At 34.9% G+C, this 21,599-nt stretch overlaps 1 protein-coding gene across 3 annotated transcripts in view; it reads right to left on the reverse strand.

The window, feature by feature from the left end:
- Positions 1-21,599, reverse strand: part of LOC309495082 (shisa family member 6) — a 95,911-nt gene that overhangs the window by 59,271 nt on the left and 15,041 nt on the right. For all 3 annotated transcript variants that reach the window (XM_082164633.1, XM_082164632.1, XM_082164631.1), the window contains exons 3-5: positions 17,513-17,661; positions 7,572-7,664; positions 2,994-3,059 (exon numbers count right to left, since the gene is read on the reverse strand). In XM_082164633.1, coding sequence (XP_082020759.1) covers positions 2,994-3,059; positions 7,572-7,664; positions 17,513-17,661 — 308 coding nt within the window. The remainder of the gene's footprint in view (positions 1-2,993; positions 3,060-7,571; positions 7,665-17,512; positions 17,662-21,599) is intronic.

The following is a 21,599-nucleotide window of genomic DNA, read 5'->3' on the forward strand; positions in this document are numbered from 1 at the left end:
ACTACTTTACACAAACCCTGTCAGTCACATTGGCGGATCTGTCTGCTGTTCATCATGACTGGCAGCTGTTTCTGTCTAAGTGGATCTGACCGATCCTTGGCACTGGTTCTCCAAAACGCCAGACTCTGTTTGGACGTCTAAACAGGTGTGAGACTTCAGTTGCTGATGGCATCAGAGCTGAAACACTGCCAGAGATATTACCTTTCTGCTCACAGCGCGGCTGGAAATCTGCTGCGATTACACACCAGGTCCTTGCGGACGGGAATAAAGCTTTTACCAGAGAAATTAAAACACAACACAGCAGCTGTAACACAGTCTATTAGCTCTGATAGGACCAATGGGATTTCTTTGACCTGCACATGAACACATGCATGCCAGGGCTACTATAGTTAACTACAACCAAAACCAGTCACTTGAAATAAAATACATTTGATCTGAAACAAATTAAAACAAATTATGATAATAATAACTTTTGAAATTTCTTTAGGTCTCCTACAATAAGTTTACATGCATCCAAGGTCAAAAAACACTTTTGATTTTCTCAAAATATACATTGCAGCATCAGCTCTTTTCTTAAAGTGTCTGAAACAGTTTGATGAAGAATTCAGTCTCTCTAAACCCTTACTTTCTGAGAACCTACTCTGCTCTGATTGGTCAGATGGCCCAGTCTGCTGTGATTGGTCTACTCTAAAAAAAAAAGATACTACATGAACAGGGGTGCATGAATGCATGTATGCATAAACTACATGAGAGCATTGTGTAAAAACAAAATTGCATTCATTTCCCCCAACAACAGTTTGCAGCACAAACGATACTTCTGGGTTTGTTAAATCACTAACTCTGAATATGAGCAATAGTAACAGCAATGCTTGCTAGTGCAAACAGCACTAATTATGTTTGTTGAGAGTTCACAGTATAATTAAAGCTGTAATTATTGCAGGTCAGCTGAATAATCCCAGGGTTTAAACAAAGAGGGATTTAAGCTGGTTTAGAGCCAAACGTTTTTGTTGAATTATATGGCACAGTGGTTAAAAGGATCACCATGGTAACAGCGAGGAGAAATCCGCAACAACTGTCATTAATAACCTAGAGATACTGTACTGGGAAAAAGGCTAGAAATGAACCAACACTAAACTTGCTCATGCTGGTACGGGAGGTGAAATTAATCAAAAAGTTAATTTACGTGAAGCACAAGGGAGCACATAAAAGCAGAACCGCTGCACATAAATGCCGTTTACCCAACAAACACCTACATTAAACTAGGAAACTATAAATCACTACATATATGTCACATTCTGTATTATGTCAAAACACCCTCACATACGCACAACCCAACATTCAGTTGAGCAAGATCCAGATCTTTCCTCGAACTGACATTCGACAGAACGTCTCAGCCCGTCTTCTAGACTGACCACTGCAAAAAAACTCAAATATAGCAAAAATTTCTTAAAATCGAGCAAAAAAATATTGTTAGTGCATGGTAAAAATGACTAAAACTAGCATAAATATTTAGCAAAAATGGTCTAAAAACTCTTCAAATTCTAATACCCTTCAAAAGATTGTGGTCAGAAAGATTTTTTTTTAATATTTTCATAAAGGATGCATTAAATTGATCAAAAGCTTTCCTGTAGCTCAGTGGTAAGAGCATTGTGTTAACAACGCAAGGTTGTGGGTTCGATCCCAGGGGATTGTAGCCTGGTAATACCAAACTCTGCTACTTCGCTTTGCTTCGTAGACAGAGTCTGGAATGGCATAATAGAGAAGTGTTTTCTCTCTCGCGGGGGGGCGCTTGTCTGAAGTTTAAAATCATTGGTTACCCGTAAGCCAATCACATAACGTTTGGTTATGGCGTGTGTTATGCGCATGCTCAGCCGCATCTAACTTCCACTGTAAACACACATATGATGCGAAAACAAAAACCATCGAGCGAAACACCGGAGTGAACATGGCTGTGAATGACTTCTGCAGATTATGTGAAGTAAATCTATGCATCCACGGTACAATCAGCGTCTACGTCACGGCTCTCAGCCCGCCCTCTGTTCGTTGATTGGCCGGCTGTTTTCAGGCCGGAGGAAAACGGAAAGCTATGACGCTGTCTCAGACTGAGTACAGAAGCGAAATGAAATTGAGCGGAAGTACAAAGTCTGACGTAGTCAGGCTAAGGGGATTGCACATACCTATGTATAAATGTATAGGATAATGCAATGTAAGTCGCTTTGGATAAAAGCGTCTGCTAAATGTAAATGTAAAAGTGACAGTATTTATAATGTCACAAAATATTTCTAATTTAAATCAATGCTGCTCTTTTGAAATTGAATCCCCCAAAAATATATCACAGTTTCCACAAAAATATGAAGCAGCACAACAATGTTTTCGACATTGATAATAACTGAGCATCAAATCATCATATTAGAATGAATGATTTCTGAAGGATCATGTGACACTGAAGACTGGAGTAATGATGCTGAAAATTCAGCTTTGATCACAATGTTACAATTTTACTGTTTTTACTGTATTTTTGATCCAATAAATTCAGCCACGGTGAGACTTCTCTCAAAAACATAAAAAAATCTTACAGACAGCAAACTTTTGAACAGTAGTGAATATAATATAATATAATATAATATAATATAATATAATATAATATAATATAATATAATATAATACAAATTATTTTGACATTTGCATTAAATCTTGAATTTGCATTGTTTTTCTTAAAAAAAGAAAAGAATACAACATAAGACATTCTACGCTTGAATTTGTAAATTTGTAAAATTGCTTAATATTCAATGTTTCTAATACAATTAACTTTAGGACGATATTAGGACATATTTGCTATCGTTTTCCTCTTCGCAAGAGGGGCGTTTAGCGCAAGTGTGGCTTCCGACAGATTGCAGAACATCCCAAAATCAGTCAGGACTCAGGACACAGAGCTCATCCATGAGGAACGCGTGTGTTGTGTTTTAAATGCATGAATGAAGCACGATACATACTGTAGGACAGAGGAACGCCCAGCTCGCCCTGCCACGACTGCCCGAGATCGTCTACAGAGTGCTGCGCTGCAGAAACACAAACACACACACACACACACACACACATCAACATATTTCATGCACAAACACTGAGGACTTCATGCTCTGTAAACATGAAATGCTCCTTAATATCAATATAAACACTTTCAAGCATCAAAAAATTTGCTTAATTGACCAGAGTTGTTATTATAAACATTAAAACTAAAAACAACAACATTGTTGTTACTTGAAATAAAGCTTTAATATCAATAATTTAAAAATATCTAAACCTTGAAACTAAAACTTAAATGAAAATGAGAAATGTTACTATGGCAACTAACTGAAATAAGTTTAAGTTGATGTAAAATGTTGTAAAACTAAGGGTCCGTTTACTCTAAAAAACTTTTTGAAAACATTTTGAAAATGTTACCAGTTTTTGAAAACGATACCGTTATCATCTCCGTGTAAACTACAAAAATGCGATTTTGTGATAACGGTGATGTCATGCGCATGCATGTTACGTGTTCAGTCTAAAGGCGCGGAGTGTTTCGTTACAAAGTGGCATCGCCATCTACTGGCCTGACAGCAGAATGCAGCGTTTTGACACCTGAACGAGGATTGTTTTGACAACATTATTTTCCATAGTACATAGTTTGTAAAAAAGAATAAAAAAATATTAAAAATTAAATTAAAATTAAAGTTAAATATAAATATTAGCTAGAAAACTAATAAAAGTGACAACTAAACAAATAATATTAGTGACAAATGCACATGAAAATGTTAAAAATAAAAATGTTAAAAATAAAAGCTAATTCTAAATATTAATAATATAATTGTGTATAAATCATACTAAAATAATACTTTCATCAACAAGATGTAGTGATAAAGATATTTATATACCCATTTACTTTTGTAATGCAAAATGAACAATCTAAATAAATATTTGGTGACCAATTAACATAAATAAAAAAAATATCCATCTAAAAAGTAAAGCTGTTTTAAGTACCTATAAAATAAATTACTAAAACTTAAATAAAAAATAAAGCTAAACAGTTTAAAAAAAAAATAAAAACCAATAAAGTAACGCAATTACTGAAACTATAATTAAAATGCAAACCAAAAGTATTAAAATAAAAGCAAATTCAAAATATTATGAATTATTACAAAGCATACAAATAAAATAAAACTGCTAAAAGATTCTTAAAATTTGTTTAATGAATATATTCATAGATTTGAATGCAATATGTGACCCTGGACCACAAAACCAGTCACATGGGTCACAATCTTGAAATTGAGATGTATACATCATATGAAAGCTGAATAAATAAGCTAAGGATATATAGGACAATATTTGGTCGAGATACAACTATTTAAAAATCTGGAATCTGAGGGTGCAAAAAAAATCGAAACCTTTAAAGTTGTCCATTTATGTTCGAGACTGTGCTGCATTCACTCACAAAAATAAATGTTTTATATATTTACGGTTGGATATTTACAAAATATCTTCATGGAACATGATCTTTGCTTAATATCCTAATGATTTTTGGCATAAAAGAAAAATCGATAATTATGTACATAGAATGTATCATTGGCTATTGCCACAAATATACCCGTGCGACTTGTGACTGGTTTTGTGGTCCAGGGTCACAATATTATAATGAAAGCCAAACGTGTGCACAATTAACGTCCACAGATGAGATTTAAGAAAGTAAAGAGGCTGAAAGTAAGATTTGGTGTTGCCTCTATCAGGCCGAGCTGAAACGAGTCGTGAGTTTGAGGAGCAGAACGAGCGGGCAGCTTCACTCCTTTGCCTCCGGAGAGAATCTAGAAACAAATTCAATCAGGTGGAATTAAACAGGGTGAAGATTAAGGCCAATTTGCATGAACCGCAGGGGCTTCTGATAGAAGTTGAATAAGCAAAAAAAAAAAATACTTAAGCAACTTATTAAACTCTTTCACCTTGAGGAAGTGTCGGGGTATTAACTTTATCCTCTTTTACAGTCACGTCTGAATCACACGCCGACAAATCTGCCTATAGTGACGCACAATCAGCTCATTCAAAAGATGATTCAACCAACTGACATTCTTCATTCGCCAAGGAAACCTTCTTCATTCGTCAAGGTGGTGATTTTGTGTCAAAATAATAACGGCAATCATTCCGTGTGATGTGTGATGTCATAGGTGAGAGCGATGATGTCACGGATGTTCCTCAGATGGCTATGAATGTAAATGTTACTGTGTGTGTGTGTAAGCCGGTCGATTATGTTGTTTAACAATCGCGTGATTATGTGGGCCGCGGTGATTCACTCAGGAGAGACAATGAGGAGCGCAGACGCTTGGCAGATCTTTTCTTTCCCACAAGCTTCCTCGTCTGTTCATTAGCTTTAGGAAACGTCATTATTGCACTGTCAACAGCTCAATCTCCCCATAGGACACGCACTCCACAAATGAAAAACAACTAGACGTTTGGGGGCTTTTATTCGGTCGTCTATTTTTTTATTAATTTTTTTTTGTCAATTGAGTTGAGTAATTGGAAAGGGAAGATCTGTAATATGTATTTAAGCATTAACAATTGTTTTTAAATGACATTGAAAGTGTTGTTAGTGTAAACAGAATCTAAAACTATATATATATATATATATATATATTTTTGATACTTGAAATAAAGCTGAAATAAAATATTCTAAATATTAGGTTGAAAAAAAAAATATATATATTTTTTTAATGATCCTTGGTAGATATACAATAAACAATAACTGAAACAAAAACTGATATAAAAACTAAACTTCTTTTATTTCAGCTTATCATTTTAATTTAGTTTAATGGTGATGTACTAAAATAACTAAAACTAAAAATGTAATAAAAATTCAAGAAAACCATATAGACATAAAAAAATTGTTAAAATGTCAAAAATACACCACAAAAGTGCAAAAAATGGACAATTGAAATGAAAATGGAAAATATGAAAATAAAAACTATGATGGTATCTCAACGATACTAAAATACCACTGGTTGAAATACTAAACTAAACTAAACTAAACTAAAAAAAAAAATAATATATATATATATATATATATATATATATATATATATATATATATATATATATATATATATAAAAAATATATTTAAAAAAATAGAAGCAACAAAAGCACTTTTTTTTTTTTTTTCTTTTTTACTTTTAAAACTTAAAACTACACTGATAAAAATGATTTTGTGGTCAAGTAAATACTACAGAAAAACCAATGTAATTTACATGAAAAAGTTAGTTCAGGCAAGAATAATAATAATAAAAAAACTATATTAGTACTCAATTCAAGCGTGTAGAAATGAAAGCATAAATGGACCACAAATCCAGTCTTATGTGTATTTTTTTTTAATTGAGATTTATACATCATCTGAAAGCTGAATACATAATCTTTCCATTGATGTATGGTTTGTTAGGATAAGACAATATTTGGCCGAGATACAACTATTTGAAAATCTGGAATCTGAGGGTGCAAAAAAAAATCTAAACATTGAGAAAATCGCCTTTAAAGTTGTCCATTTCTATTGGCGATAGTTCTGCATCCATTCACAAAAATAAATGTTTTATATATTTAAGGTGGGAAATTTACAAAATATCTTCATGGAACATGATCTTTCCTTAATATCCTAATGATTTTTGGCATAAAAGAAAAATCTATCATTTTGACCCATACAATGTTTTGTTGGCTATTGCCACAAATATACCCGTGCAACATAAGACTGGTTTTGTGATCCAGGGTCACAAATATCAACGTTGTAAAATTACTCAACTTTTCTGATACTGGTGTTCCCATCATGCACTGGGCCTTGAATAGTTAATGAGGTTGATTTCTCACTGTTTTCCAGCTGTATTTACACTGTTTCATCATTGCTTTTGTTGTTAGGATTAGTACTTGCCATTTTGTGACATTTGGAGTTCATTTACTTCTCAAAATGACACATTCAAACACAGTAACGATCCATCAAATGTTAACATCATTGTGTATTGTCTACCAAGTATTGAGGTCTCTGCGTTCACAAGGCTTATAACTTCTGAAATGTATTATGTCTCACACAATATCTATTGTGTTAATTACTTAGATGTTTCTAAGTGACGCATATATTTTAAAAGTGTGGTTTAATTCAATGTTATATTATTTGAGTGAAATGTATTGCAAAGGAAACTTCAAATAAATAGATATTACTCAACCTTTTACTAGCCAAGTTGAAATTACTTATTCTTTGTTATTTTCACTTAACTTAGTTAAGTAGAGTTTACTTAATTCCATATGTGAAATTTACTTATAAAATATGCGTGTGAAAACTTCCCAAAGAAAAATTAAGTAAATTTTACTAAGTGTTTTTTCAGTGTATAAAAAAATATGAAAATAACACTGTTATCAGGAGGATGCAGTACAGATACAGTGGCATTTAAAAAGTGTCGGAATTTCACTGCATTTGATACAAAATGCAAACCTGAGGTCAAATGATGCTCAAGCTTAACTTATTCTGTTAACAAGGTGTCGTTCATCAAATCACGATCTGTGTGGTTACCTTTCAAGTGACTCCTGCCGATTGTCACAAAGCCAGAGGAGATGAAGTTGTGCATGTCTTGACCACTGCGGAAGTTTTCTTTCCCATAATGCCCTGCAAAGACAGACCCTGCAAGTGTTATAAAATGAAAACAAATCGCACAAATAAAGCAGAGTAGTTAAAAACAATCACGGCATGTCCCTGAAAAAGCTTGTGTTGTATTAAAACCACGCAGAAGTGTTTCAACTTCCATTTGAATGAATCATCCGGCCCGACCGCGACAGACATTATGCTGACGTCTGTTCCACTGAAGAATACCTTTATTCAGGGTTTAGACAAGACAACATGGTGAAAAGGGTAAAATCAACTAACTAAAAAAATTTTTTCTCAAAAATTCTCAAGTTGGTTAATCACAGGACATTAAGACTATTGCTTTGTATCATGTTCATGTTTTCTGAAATGCTGCTGAAGTGGAGAAAAACACTTTAAAGATATGTATTGTGTTTGAAATCTACAGATGCAATAAATTAAATACTTAAATGTGTATTTTGGATTAATCTGAAAGAAGACAAGCAAATGTTATACAAGCAAAATAGATCAAAACATCAAGGGTAAAAAAAAAACCACCTCACTTTGATTCAGAGACCCAAACTGAGCAAAAATGTGAAATATAGTGCAGATGCTGATAATATACGGCCAAAAATAAGATGAAATCCTGATGCTTTTAATGTAAATCAAAGAGATATGGCGTAATTTGTGGGCGGGACGGGTTGGACATGTCCCCACCACTTTTTGCCAGGGTCGATATTGTCCCCACCACTTTTTAAAACATCTCGCGGCACGAATGTACCAATTCTACAAATAAATAAAACATCTCCAGTTAACCAGCAGAGCATTCATTTCGTTCGTTTTTTAAATAAGAGACGATCTAGCGCTGAAATGTGTTTTTTAAATCACGTGATCAAAGTGCTCGTTGCCGCTGCGATCAGTGGCGCGGATACAGTGTTTTCTCGTGTGGCTCACGCACACACCGCACCGTCGGACGTGTCACACTCGCGCGCTTCAATCCGTTGCGGATACTCTCTATTCATTCTGGTGAAATCACAAAACAATGCACACAAACGTGTCCCTGCTTGATATACAACCACTGATGAACATAATCGGTTTTGACAAAAAAAAAAAAAAAACTATACGAGTGCGGATTAGAACCCTGAACTTCTGACACAGTTGGGGAAAGTTCTACCACTGGACCATTAAGGTACACTTTGTTCAAATAGGCGGATCTATGTATTTATTCACATGAAAATTCTCAGCACTGACAACATATATTAGGCTACATCTCATTAAACGACTAATTAAACCCCATGTAGCCTACTATTTAAATCGATTGCTGGACATCGTAATTTTATTGTACATATATCTGATTTAGCATTGTATTAGCAACCCCCACTCCACATGTCCCACCCACTTTTTAAAACAAACTTACGCCACTGAAGAGATCTTTAGCAAATACTTACATAAAATGTATATAAATATCAGTCGTCACTCTGTATCTGCCAATAATATATCTTAGTAAGATGATATTTAAAGTCGTATGATCTTAAAACGTATAATGCAATGCAATACAATGATTATTGAAAGAAGAAAGCATGATCATATTTAATACATCTGAACATGATTTTTCAACAACAACAACAACAAAAAGATGGATAATTGTATGGAAATTGTATAAATAATCAAGCTAACTTCAGTCCAGTGTGCACATTCATCCTGACAGCCTTGATGTGTGGCAGTCAGTCGTGAACGGTGAACGGCGTCCTGAGACAGAGGTCAAGACAAGGTGCTGCATTAAGCATTAATGGTGTGTGTGTGTGTGTGTGTGTGTGTGTGTGTGTGTGTGTAGCGGGGCAGAGGTTCTGCACAGGGACTCGACACTAATACACACACACTCTCAGCTCGTCTTCAGCCCCGTGGGGTTAGAGGACACTGGCTGTGATGGGAATCTTCACCGTCTTGCACTGGCAGGAGAATCCTCCATCTAATCGCACAGTTATTGACGTCTCTGACCAGGACACTGATCCGAGGTCACGAGATGGGAGAGTTGAGAGCTTTATCTGTGTCATTGCTCAGCTCTACAGAAAGCCAAGGCAAGACGAGTCATCTAATCATTTTTCAATCTTTTTTACAGCTGAAGTGTTTAGAACTATAAAGCCCACTGAATCATATTTGATACGCACATTTCTTAGTCCTCTATATGATCAACATGATCAAAGCTTTGCTGAAAAACCTGTTGAACACAATATACACACCTTCCGTCTGATTGATAGTTTTTTTAGCAAGTAAAATACCTTTTAGTATAATTGAAAAAACGTCCTCCTTCTGCTCGTGGTTCACGTGTTTGTTTGTTTGTTTTTGCTGTGAAATCTTTACTGATTTTTAGAAAGTAAATGTAAGAATAACTTTGATATTGTTAATAATATTTCAAGATGAACACTTACTGGACTGAAGTTTACTTAAATATCCAATCAATCATTTTTTCCAAAAAATCATGTTCAGATATGAGTATCAAATATGATCGTCAGGCTTTTGAGGAAGATTTATTTGTTCATCTCGTAATCATATCATTGTATTACATTATATGTTTTGAAACTACAGAGCTTTGATCATAAACTAAACATTCAAATATTATCTTACTAAGACATATTACAGCCATATATATATAGTGACGACTGATATTTGTATGCATTTTATGTACAAAAAGTATTCTATTATCTGTTATAAAGATCTCATTGATTTACATTACAAGCTATCAGAATTTCATCATACTTTTTGTTCATATAAATATCGCGAAAATATGCAATTTGATGCAGATGTTGATATTCTTCCTCCTCAAGTATGAGCTCCATATTCTCACTATATCACACTAAATGAGCCATAAAAGAATGATACTCAACACACACAAAAAAAAAACATGTATGCAAATATTTTGTCTAAAGGTTCAATAAACTGTTCTATCTAAAAAAATATAAAAAAATAAAAATATGGCTAAAAATATGTCAGGGATGACAGGGTTAATATTTATCAGACTTCTCAATGCTAGTGAAAAGCACTTTTCAAGTCACTCATTATGTTTTTTTTTTCTCAATTCAAGGGAAAACCTGAAGAGAGATGCACACGTTATTGCTCCATAAATCAATTGTGTGCTGTGTAATTGTGTTGAGATATTTCTCTGTGAAGTTTATAGCGCTGAAGTTCAGGGTTCTGAGGCGGAACAGAGATTACGGTCAATACTAACAGCAACCGAGAGACAGAAAAAACATTTTCAGGCGGTCTCTCATTTTGAGCCCTATCTTCCCATTTTATGTTATTTCTGGCACACAAAAAACATGCAAAGCTTTGTAAAAAAAGATAGCCACCATATGCTTCATCAGCTACTTTGTTTCAGTATTTCAATAATGCTTTTTTTTTATCTCTAAAAAATATCCCTACCAGAAGTAAAAAAAAACGAAACATTTACAATCAGACAAGCATATTGAAAACTCTGTAAAACTTTACTACTAGGTCTCATTTGTTAATATTAGTTAATGCATTGACTAATATGAGGTAACAATGAGCAATTTATTACATCATTTATTAACCTTTGTTAATGTTACTTAATACAAATGTGTTCATGTTAGTTCAGAGTGCATTAACTAATGGTAACAGATACAACTTTTAATTTCAAAGTGCCCCATTATGCTTTTTCAAATATACTTTGAGTAGACCAATCACAACAGAGTGGGACATCTGACCAATCAGAGCAGAGTAGACCAATTCATTTCATTTATTTATTTATTAATAAATAAATGACAACAGACTGGGCCATCTGACCAATCAGAGCAGAGTAGACCAATTCATTTCATTTATTTATTTATTAATAAATAAATGACAACAAACTGGGCCATCTGACCAATCAGAGCAGAGTAGACCAATCACAACAGACTGGGCCATCTGGAAGAAGGGGTTTAGAGAGACTGAATCTTCGAACAAACGAACAGTTTTCAGACTCTTTAAGAAATTAGGTGATGTGCAATGTAAATTATATTATGAGAAAATGAATGTGACGTTTGATGCATATAAACCTAGGAGACCTCCAGAACAAAACTGTGAACCTTTAAAATAGCATAATAGGGGCACTTAAAATATTTTTGGTAAATTATTATTATAATTGTTCATGTTAACTAATGTAGTTAATTAATGTTAGAAAATGAAACCTTATTGTAAAGTTGTGTAAATCTCAGATCTTTTGACTTTCGTTCAAGCATACTAGATATTTCAATCAGATATAAGGAATCAGGCCAATGCCTCAAGTAACCAGTGGACAATTAAAATACCCAGTGTCCTTTTCTACACGAAATCAAAGACACCGGTGTCGAGATGACCCGAGAACTGACAGATCAGATCGCATTAAGGAAACCATAATGAGAATGCCATCTTCATTAGGCTCTCTCACTCTTCATGTTTTCCTCACAGAGGCCGATCTGTCATTGTGATTTTGGTACATTGCTGCATGATGAAAGTTAATATTTAATGTTTGTCTTTTATTAAAACAAGACCTCATTGAACCATTTTTTCTCATCAAACTGAGTAAAACTGAGGCAACATGCATGCTAATGTGTTTCATCTGATAGATCTGCTTCATTTTGGCTTCTGATGTGCATCAAATCCTCATATCCTGGTTACAATAGCCTGAGGCAAGGCAAAATTTTGCTATTTAATTTTCTAATCTGGTGTCCATTTATAATCCCAGCACTAAAAACATCATAATTTAGTATTTCATGACTATTTTCCACCCCAAATTAAAAAGGCCATTTTTGCTACTGTACCTTTAAGACTTCTAGGCTGATTTGCAAATGACCTCTATTGTGATCGGCTAACCTCTGCATACTTATTTCAAAATTTTGAGTTGTGACAGCAACAAAACATCAAACTCAAAAAGAGAAACACACTATTTTCCATGATAAGAGCCATGAACAAGTCCGAATATCTACAAATGAAAATGGAGTGCGACTATAATAATCCTGTCAGCTAATTTAACATTGGTTGCAACAACTGCAACCATAAATTAAATTTCATTCAGTGATTCCTGGAATCAAGTCAGTCCCAAAATACCAAGTATTTTAAATAAGCATGTAATGCGCTCACAACAGGCATAATTATACGCTATAAATCACTGAATACAAGGTCTCAGACTGTGTCATGCGACGCTCAAAAAAGAGAAAAGACATCTAATATCGCACGTCTTGCCATCAGTTAAAAGCTATTTAAACTCAGCTAGGTTCAGAAAATGCAAAAACTTGGCGTTGCTAATACTATTTTCTCCTAGTTGCACAACATTAATACATGCAATATAATTGCTTGCTTTTGGTGTAAATACGTGATTTAATATTGGAATGAATGTCAGTGTAATTCATTCATGAATCCATTAAAGTGTCTGATTAAATTGAATGCATCAATTACAGTTATATACATTATGCATTAAAATGGCAAAACGCTAATGGACAGAGCAGAGTGACGGGAGGAATGGAGGTCACGGAGGTCGAGCAAACGGAGAGATGGACGACCAGAGAATTGAAAGAAAATCTCAGCGTGGGGAATCAATAAGGAAGCCAAAGAGATTGAATTTCTTTCAGCCAATTAATCAGGTGAACAAACATTCTAATTTATTTGGGTTTGAAGGCTTTTTATGAACTTTGTGCCTAATTTAAAGGCATTTAATCAATCACATCGGACATTTTATAGATCACAAGAGCACTTTGTCACCAGTTCTCAGGGGACGAGAGAAGATCAAACGCAGCAGTGTTCCTCTCATGCAGTCACAAGCTTGTATGTTGTACAGATTGTATACGCCAGAGAAACAAGCGCATTTGCCATCTTTAGAATCTTGTCTTTGAACTTCTGTTTTTACGATAGCTCTGTATATTTCTATGGCATCGCTGTCAAAGAGTAATCAGCTGGTAAAGTGGATTTACTTATTGTAGAGTTAACGACAGTTATCATGAGCATTGTAATATTTGAAGCGAGTGTCATAACAAACGTCAGTAGACTGGGAAGATTTAGAAACGAGTGGTTCATTCATAAATCCATAAGATCTTACCTTTAAAAATGTTGTGTATATATCGATGGGGCCAGTGATGCATGAGATAAGATGCATGTATAACAGTGTATTGGATCCGCAGCTCTTAAAGTGACAGCAGCCTAATATTCCTGATGTTGTCTATTCTTATACTGTGTGTTAATCAAACAAAAAACAAAAAACAACAAAAAAAAGCTCACTTTTCTTGACTAAATACCTGTAATAAGGGTTAATAGTTCTACAGCGAAGAATTATTTTGTATTTGTATGTTTGTTCTGTTGTATTTATTTGTGCTATTGCTCATAAATAGATTTTTTGTTCTTATTTTATTACTTATTACCTGTAATAATATTTAAAATGTATAGTATATATATATATATATGTATACTACTGTTAGATACGCAGGTTCTTTAGGGACACCTAATCTGTAGCTCCGCCTTAGCTTCGAAGCTCCGTGGCTAGAATCATAGACAGACAGGCTATAATGGACAGGCAGGCTGCGATGTCAAGTTTGCAATGCTGGAATATGTTGTGTGCGTGCGTGCGTGTGTGTGTGTGTGTTGTGTGTGTGTGTGTGTGTGTTGAGAGAGGCGCGGGCGCGATCGAACAGTGGAAACATAAAAACATAGCCTACTCCGTCATTTTGTTCATAGGACATCATTCAAACTGCAAAGTGTTTACTTATATTTGTGTACACTCACAATAAAACACAATATTGTGCTTTTGTCAAACTGCAAACTCTTGTCAAACTGTTTTTAATGGTAGTATTATTTTATACAGAAATAAATTATTTATAATTCAGATGAGAATAAAGTTAGTGTTAATAAAAATTAAGGAAAACAAATATACTGAAATATAGCAAATAAATTTTAAATTCATTCAGGTACAATTACCAAACATATCTCAAGGTCTTTTTGTCTTTTCATTCATTTAATTAATAAATTAATTATATAAAACTATTGGCAATGCACTACAAATAAACAGGTTCTATGCCTTTACTTTATTAATAAAACTTATTTAAAAAATACAAGGCTTAAGACATTTATTTTCCTTTGGTGGAACAGCCTACAGACATGCACAAAAAAAAATATTTTTGTTTTGCTTTTCCCTCCATTGTACCGAACTCGTACCGAACCGTGATGTCTGAACCAAGGTATGAACCGAACCGTGACTTCTGTGTACCGTTCCACCCCTAATATATATATATATATATATATATATATATATATATATATATATATATATATATATATATTGTGTGTGTGTGTGTGTGTGTGTATACTGTATATATAGGCTAGTAGTTTTTTGGTGTCATAACCTAATTTATTAAGGTAACATGGATCAAATCAACTAAAACAATAAATAGGCCTATTTTATTTTACTCATTTATTTATTACTTTTTTTGCGGTGAGGCCAGTGACTAGAATAAAACCTTAGTGTTAAGCCCCCCATATATATATATATATATATATATATATATAATGTTTTAATACATGTTTTCTTGGGAATACATACAAAATATATACAGATATTGTGCCTGCAGACATTTTACTAATTCAGTATTCCATCGTACATATTCTAACATAACATAAAACATGACTGGGATATGAAAATATGCCTCAACATAGGAATGACCCACATTCAGTCTGATGCAGCACAGCATCTGATATCAAATTCATCAAAGGGTTTGATTATCAGTCATTTATTGCTGCCTTTTTACTGTACTTTATATGAAATGATGGGACAAACTTTATAAAATGTCATTTTATATGTTTGTATCCCCATGAATGAAGCAGTGAGTGAGTAAACTGTAAACTAGCATCTCACTCAGACAAACAGTAACATTCAGAGCTAAGCCCAACCGCTGACCTCATTCAAACACAGCTGCATTTAGTTTATTCAGTAGCGCTTTGAATATTGATGTACAACAAGCCAAAGCACTGATTAGCTCAAACACAAACGAGACAGTACATCTGCATTAATGCTAACACTGAACTGGAGTCAGTAAAAGAGCATCAGGAGCGTGTTTCGATGGCTGCTTGACTGCTGCGCTCTGTGTGAATGGGGAATTCATTCAGATTTGATTTCTGATATTAGCTTGGACGGCGTGCCGGCAAACAGCGTGATGCTGAGCTTTTAAATATAAATCTGAAAACATGCTCAAGAAGTGCTGTGGGAGAGAGATGGAGCGAGAAGTTTGGGCCACAGCAGATGTTTCCTCAAACATATCGCAGCAAATAAACTCCTGAGCATATGTGCAACACCCACACACAGATGCACACATATAGATTTTATCCAAAGCGACTTACACTGCATTGAAGTTATACGTTTTATCAGATCATGCATTCCCTGCGAATCGAACCCATGACCTTGGTGTCGAAAGTGACAAAGACTCCCAAACTTTTTTTGTTAGCCGAAGCCCTTTGACGTAAAATATTTTACACTGAGATTTTAAATTCATATTCAATAATTTAACAACACATTTGCATGTTCATGGTTCTGTCGGTTATTGGTCCACTGACATGCAGAAAAACAAAAAAAAATATTTAATATTTTTTAATAAATGTTTTGAGTTTTTTTATTTTAAATAATTTATTCACAATATAAGGCTGCACAATTTAGTGAAATAAAAAGTGATTATTTGGTCATAAATTGCTATTTGAAATGCAATATGATCTCATCTCATAAGAAAACGTCTCATGCTGCTGCTGAAACATCCAGGCCAAAGTTATATTTATATTTTAGAATATTATTATAATATATCAATTTATTTTACACAACAAGATACTATTCATTCAATCTGTTCATCATATAAAGCAATCAGACTTGGACTAAACCACTCGATCTCTTTATGAACAGACTTTCAATGGAGGGACATAAATCTCTCAGATTTAATTAAAAAAGATCTTCATTTGTGTTCCAAAGTTGAACGAAAGTCTTTTGAGTTTGGAATGACATGAGGGCGAAATCCCTTTAAGATTTAGGGCCCTATCATATACTTGGCGCAATGCAGCGCCAGGCGTTGTGACGCAAGTGTTTTTTGCTAGTTTCAGCCTGACGCAGTTATCATTTTCACGTCCTGCGCCACGTTTAAATAGCAAATGCATTTGCGCCCATGGGCTGCTGGTCTGAAAACGAGGTGTGTTCAGGCGCATTGTTTGCACGTTGCTATTTTGAAGAAACTGAAATAGACTGCGCCATTGACCAACAAAAACCTGGTCTAAAGTCAATGGCGCAATATTTTTGTTATTTAAAGAGTGCGTTAGTAATGTGCGCCTATAGGCGGGTCCACAACACGCGTACACTTTGTCCCGTAGACGGTCTGTCTGCTAGAAAAGTGTTCAGGTTTTCCGCTTGCTGTTCAATCCGTCATGGCGCGAGCACAACTGGCTATTAAAGGGAATGGGAGATGAGACTCTGATTGGTTAATTGCATGTTACGCCCAAAACACACCCATTACTCATTAAGAGAATAGGGACAACCCTTTTAGACAATGCGCCAGGCGCACCCACCATTTTTCCCGTCGTTAAACTAGCAAAAGTGGATTCAGACACGGCCTAAGTGCACTTGCGCCCTGCGCTTTAGACCATGTGCTTAGATCGTTAAAATAGGGCCCTTAAGCGTTAAAATTTACCACATTTCAATTGCAACTTATTTCAAACTTTAGAAATTTTCCAAAATAATTCCATGTCAAAAAAGAGCTCATCCTTTTAGTACCACATTCATGTGCCATGGCATTTACATGGCAGAAAACGCCACTTTAATGGTAACCATAATGCTAAAAATAGCATGGTAATACTACAGTTTTGTTAGTGAGTAAAAAGAAGGCAGAACTGCCAGCACCTACCATGGTTGATTTTGTTGTGTACAGGTGTGTAGTGGTTCTTGGACGTCCGCACAGGCGTGTTCTCTTTGGATGAGGCGTCTATAGCAACAACGTTTTCATGCTCGTATACCGGAACGGACCCCTGCTGTCTCAATATGTCCGCCAGCGCTCTGTGAAAAACACACAAGTCCAAGATCATTTTACTACTCTCCAGAAACAAAACCTGTCCAAATGCGGTTCAGCTTTGAAATAAAAGCTTGTTTAGCATTTCATCCAGTTTAAAGATTCAAACACACACCGACCCCCAAGAGGTTTAGTCAATTGGCCCTGTTTATGCTATTGTTTCTGTTGTTTTCCCATTCGCGAAGGTTCTTGCCTTTTGGAACTCGCGCACACACACACACACACACACACACACACACACATGCACACACAACTTTAATTGCGCTTTGTGTTATAATGAACAGTCGAGGTTTAGTCTCCCAGGTTTTCTAGACCTCAGGCCTGTGAGCTCTACAGCAATAAACACAAGCCATTAATCAATGTTTCTCGGCAATATAGCGTTGGAGCAACACACCCCACCTACACCAGCCTAATGGGATTCAAATTCTATTCATGTTTTTGCTCTTTGGCCCTAAGGACACGGTTTCTGACTCGAGACCCAACCGCCTCATGGATTTTCGACGCAGTTGCAATCCGAGATTCTGGTCGCTGAAGTTAATGGTATTTTCTCACTAATGCAGTTTTCGGAGCGTGTGCAGTTATATGGGCCTTAACTTTTTCACTGCAGACGAACTTTGTAAGTTTGGGATAGTGTTGCCTAGTGGGTAAACATCAAAGTTGGTGATTAAAAGGTTGCAGGCTCCTTATTCAATTTTGCAGATATTTGGTAGCACTTTATTTTACAGTCCTGTTCCCCATGTACATATGTACTTATAGTAATTGTAATAACTGGGTACTAACCCTGAACCTACCCTTAACCCATAACCCAGTACTTTCTTAGGTAAGAACATGTAGGTGCACATACATGTAATGTAAAATAAAGTGCACCCCACATTCAAACTTGATGTGTGAAGATGCACCAGGTTTTGACGTAGATTCTGGTTTTAACTGGTTGCAATGTGCAAAGCGTGAATAAGCACAGGTGTGAATGACAAACATTATAGCAATTTTTATGGTAAAATACTGTAAAAATGTGAAAAACGAATAGATCTACTTGGACATTCCATGCAATTTTACAGATTGTGAAAAGTGAAAAGGAGTGAAAAGGAACAAGTCATTGTATAATTTACACCGAAAACCTGTGAATTGACATGTGAATTCCCTGAATTCTATGTGTGACATTCAGGTTTCACAGTTGATGGTTGTTCATTGAAATGGTCTTTCTTCTTAGTTTTTAATTATCGGTTATACATTATGGTTTTATGCTACATCTTATGTCATTAAATGAATGTAAATAAATAAATGAGCAAATACTTCATAAATAGTTAGATAGTATATTATAAAGGTATAGTAACGTTAAATCTACAGTAAAAATTTACGTTTGTAAAAAAACAGATTTTAGTAATTCTGTAATTAACATTATTTCAGTTAATGAAATACACATTTTTGGTGTAAATTTAAGTTCATAAATAAAAAATAATAATGAAAAAACAGGTTACACTTTATTTTAAGGTGTTTTGTTAAACTGTAACTACTGTATACAGTACATTTAAGTACTGATAAATATTGTTACTGTAAAAATGTACTTACTATAGGATTAGGGTTTGGTTTGGTTTATGGTTAGTTGCATGTAATTATGCATAATTTATAGTTATTACTATAGTAACTGCATGTAACATATGTAACAATGACACGGTAAAATTAAGTGTTACCAAAAAGTTTTTGTCATGTTTTGTCAGACAAGTTTTGTACTGTAAAATGTAAGGTTCCTAATGTGTTTTTTTTTTTTTTTTACTGTAAAAGTTCTGGCATCCACAGCTACCATTTTGTTAACATAAACTTTACTGTTTTTATTTTACAGTGTACGGCAAAATTAATACAATTTGTGTCTATTCCTCACATACAGCTATCATATGGCTTCAGAAGACTTGGAATATTGTACAAAAGTCATTTCCACTACTTATATATATAATGCTATATATATATATATAATGCTCATTCAGAACCAGTAAAAAAGGTTGGATTCGGTCGGACCATCAGTTCTCATGGCCAGCTATCTCAAACGCGGCTATAGATCCAACAGGCCTGGAGGCCATCTTTCCTCACATGAGAAGCCTGAAATGGCGTCTTAACTGTGTCAATGTCAGCGTATTCGCTCTGCCTCACGGTCCACATCTCTGAGCGCGCGAGAGACAGATAGAGAGAGAGAGAGAGAGAGAGAGAGAGAGAGAGAGAGAGAGAGAGAGAGAGAGAGAGAGAGAGAGAGAGAGAGAGAGAAAGTGTGACTTTGGAAGGATGTATAATTAGTCTTTCCCTTCCAGGAGAAGGCCTTTTTTAACAGAAGTTGTTCTCACGTGGGGGCGACCTGGTTTCAGTGGCCCAGTTGGCTGTAAGGCTCTGAGCTCAACTCCACCGTTCCACCTTTTTCAGCTCAAACACTGCAGGATTGGTGACACTTTCAGGCCCGCCCAGCCTGGCTACATTTATTCACTTCAGTGGGCTCTTTTACTGTAGTTTTTGCATGTCACTTCCTTTTTAGGTTATTGCTGTACAATCTGAGGGTGAAAAAAGGTTCATTGGGGTTCTATATAGAACTCTTGGGCCAAAAAGGTTCTACTGGAGAAATGTCTTAAAATATTGCATAATACTTTCATGCTTGTTATTATAAAAAAAAAATTCTGAGTGTTACAGTATATGTTTACGAGCTGCTTAATTCATAAAATGTAATTACAATAAATACAATTTTAATTAATTAAAACTAAATCCAAAAAATGATCCCATGATGGAAATGTTCTATATATGATGCGCCTGACAGAACCCTTTAAGGTTCGAAAGAACCTTTTCTTCTAAGAGCATAAGATTAAGAGATTTAGAACAGTTTAACATAATCCATGTTTCCATCCACCTTTTATATTGGATAAAAAAAATTCTGATAAGACATGCGCATAAACCATGATTGAAACACATTTACCGAATAAATCCCTCAATGTGCAGCAGAAAACTAACATGACTTTGCCTCAACAGAGGATGGGATTGGTAACTGGACAAACCAATGGACCAATCACATCGTACAGGATCTCAAATATTGGTTTGGTTGTTCTGAAAAGCCTGAACCAAAGAATCATCAGATTGATTCGGTTTAATTCCCTCTCAGAAGTCTCTCACACAATTGTGTTCCCAAACACCAGACATCCGAACGAGAGATCACCTTTTATTGTTTTCTGAGACACATTTATGATGTACTGTACAAAAAAAGAGCCACAGTGGCTTCCTTGATTGCCCTAAATTTGCAACTTTGGATGGAAACATACACCACCCCTCATCCCAATATCAAAATAAAAAACATAAAAATTCACTGTGGTTACAGTAACACGCTCACAATGAAAAGTGGGCAAAGCAATGAACGCAGAAGTATACAGCTACTAGTGTGATAGAACCATTCAATAATCTTGTTAAGTGTGTTCAGTTTTTCAGCTTAATATCATGACCCACGAAAAACTGGTAAACAGCAGTAAGTTTCACATCTCATGCACAACCTAAAAAAGGATGATTTCGAAAACTTTATAGATCAAAAAAATTATTTTTTATCGCTAAATAATGAACATTATGAGCTGCACATTTCTGTTTTTAAACCCTTTAAAGTGTATGGCTTTGTTTACATTTTAAGTGCCTTATTGAAACTATCATTTCTGCCTAAATAAATAAATGACCAAATACAAATAAATACTAAATCAATCAATCAATCAAAATGATCTTCTATGGTAAATCAACATTTTCCAAAAATGTTTTTTCATAAGTATTCTCAATCTTTTAAGAGGCCGTTTAGGGTCAAGTGTAACAGACAGACACACACTTACTCACACACAGGATAAATGCATTGTGAGACATGCAGTGATGCATTGCTACACAAACAACCCTCCATGTTTTGGCAGATCCTCATCAAAAG

The sequence above is a fragment of the Leuciscus leuciscus genome (assembly GCF_965113295.1).
Source record: "Leuciscus leuciscus genome assembly, chromosome: 1".
Lineage (NCBI taxonomy): Eukaryota > Metazoa > Chordata > Actinopteri > Cypriniformes > Leuciscidae > Leuciscus > Leuciscus leuciscus.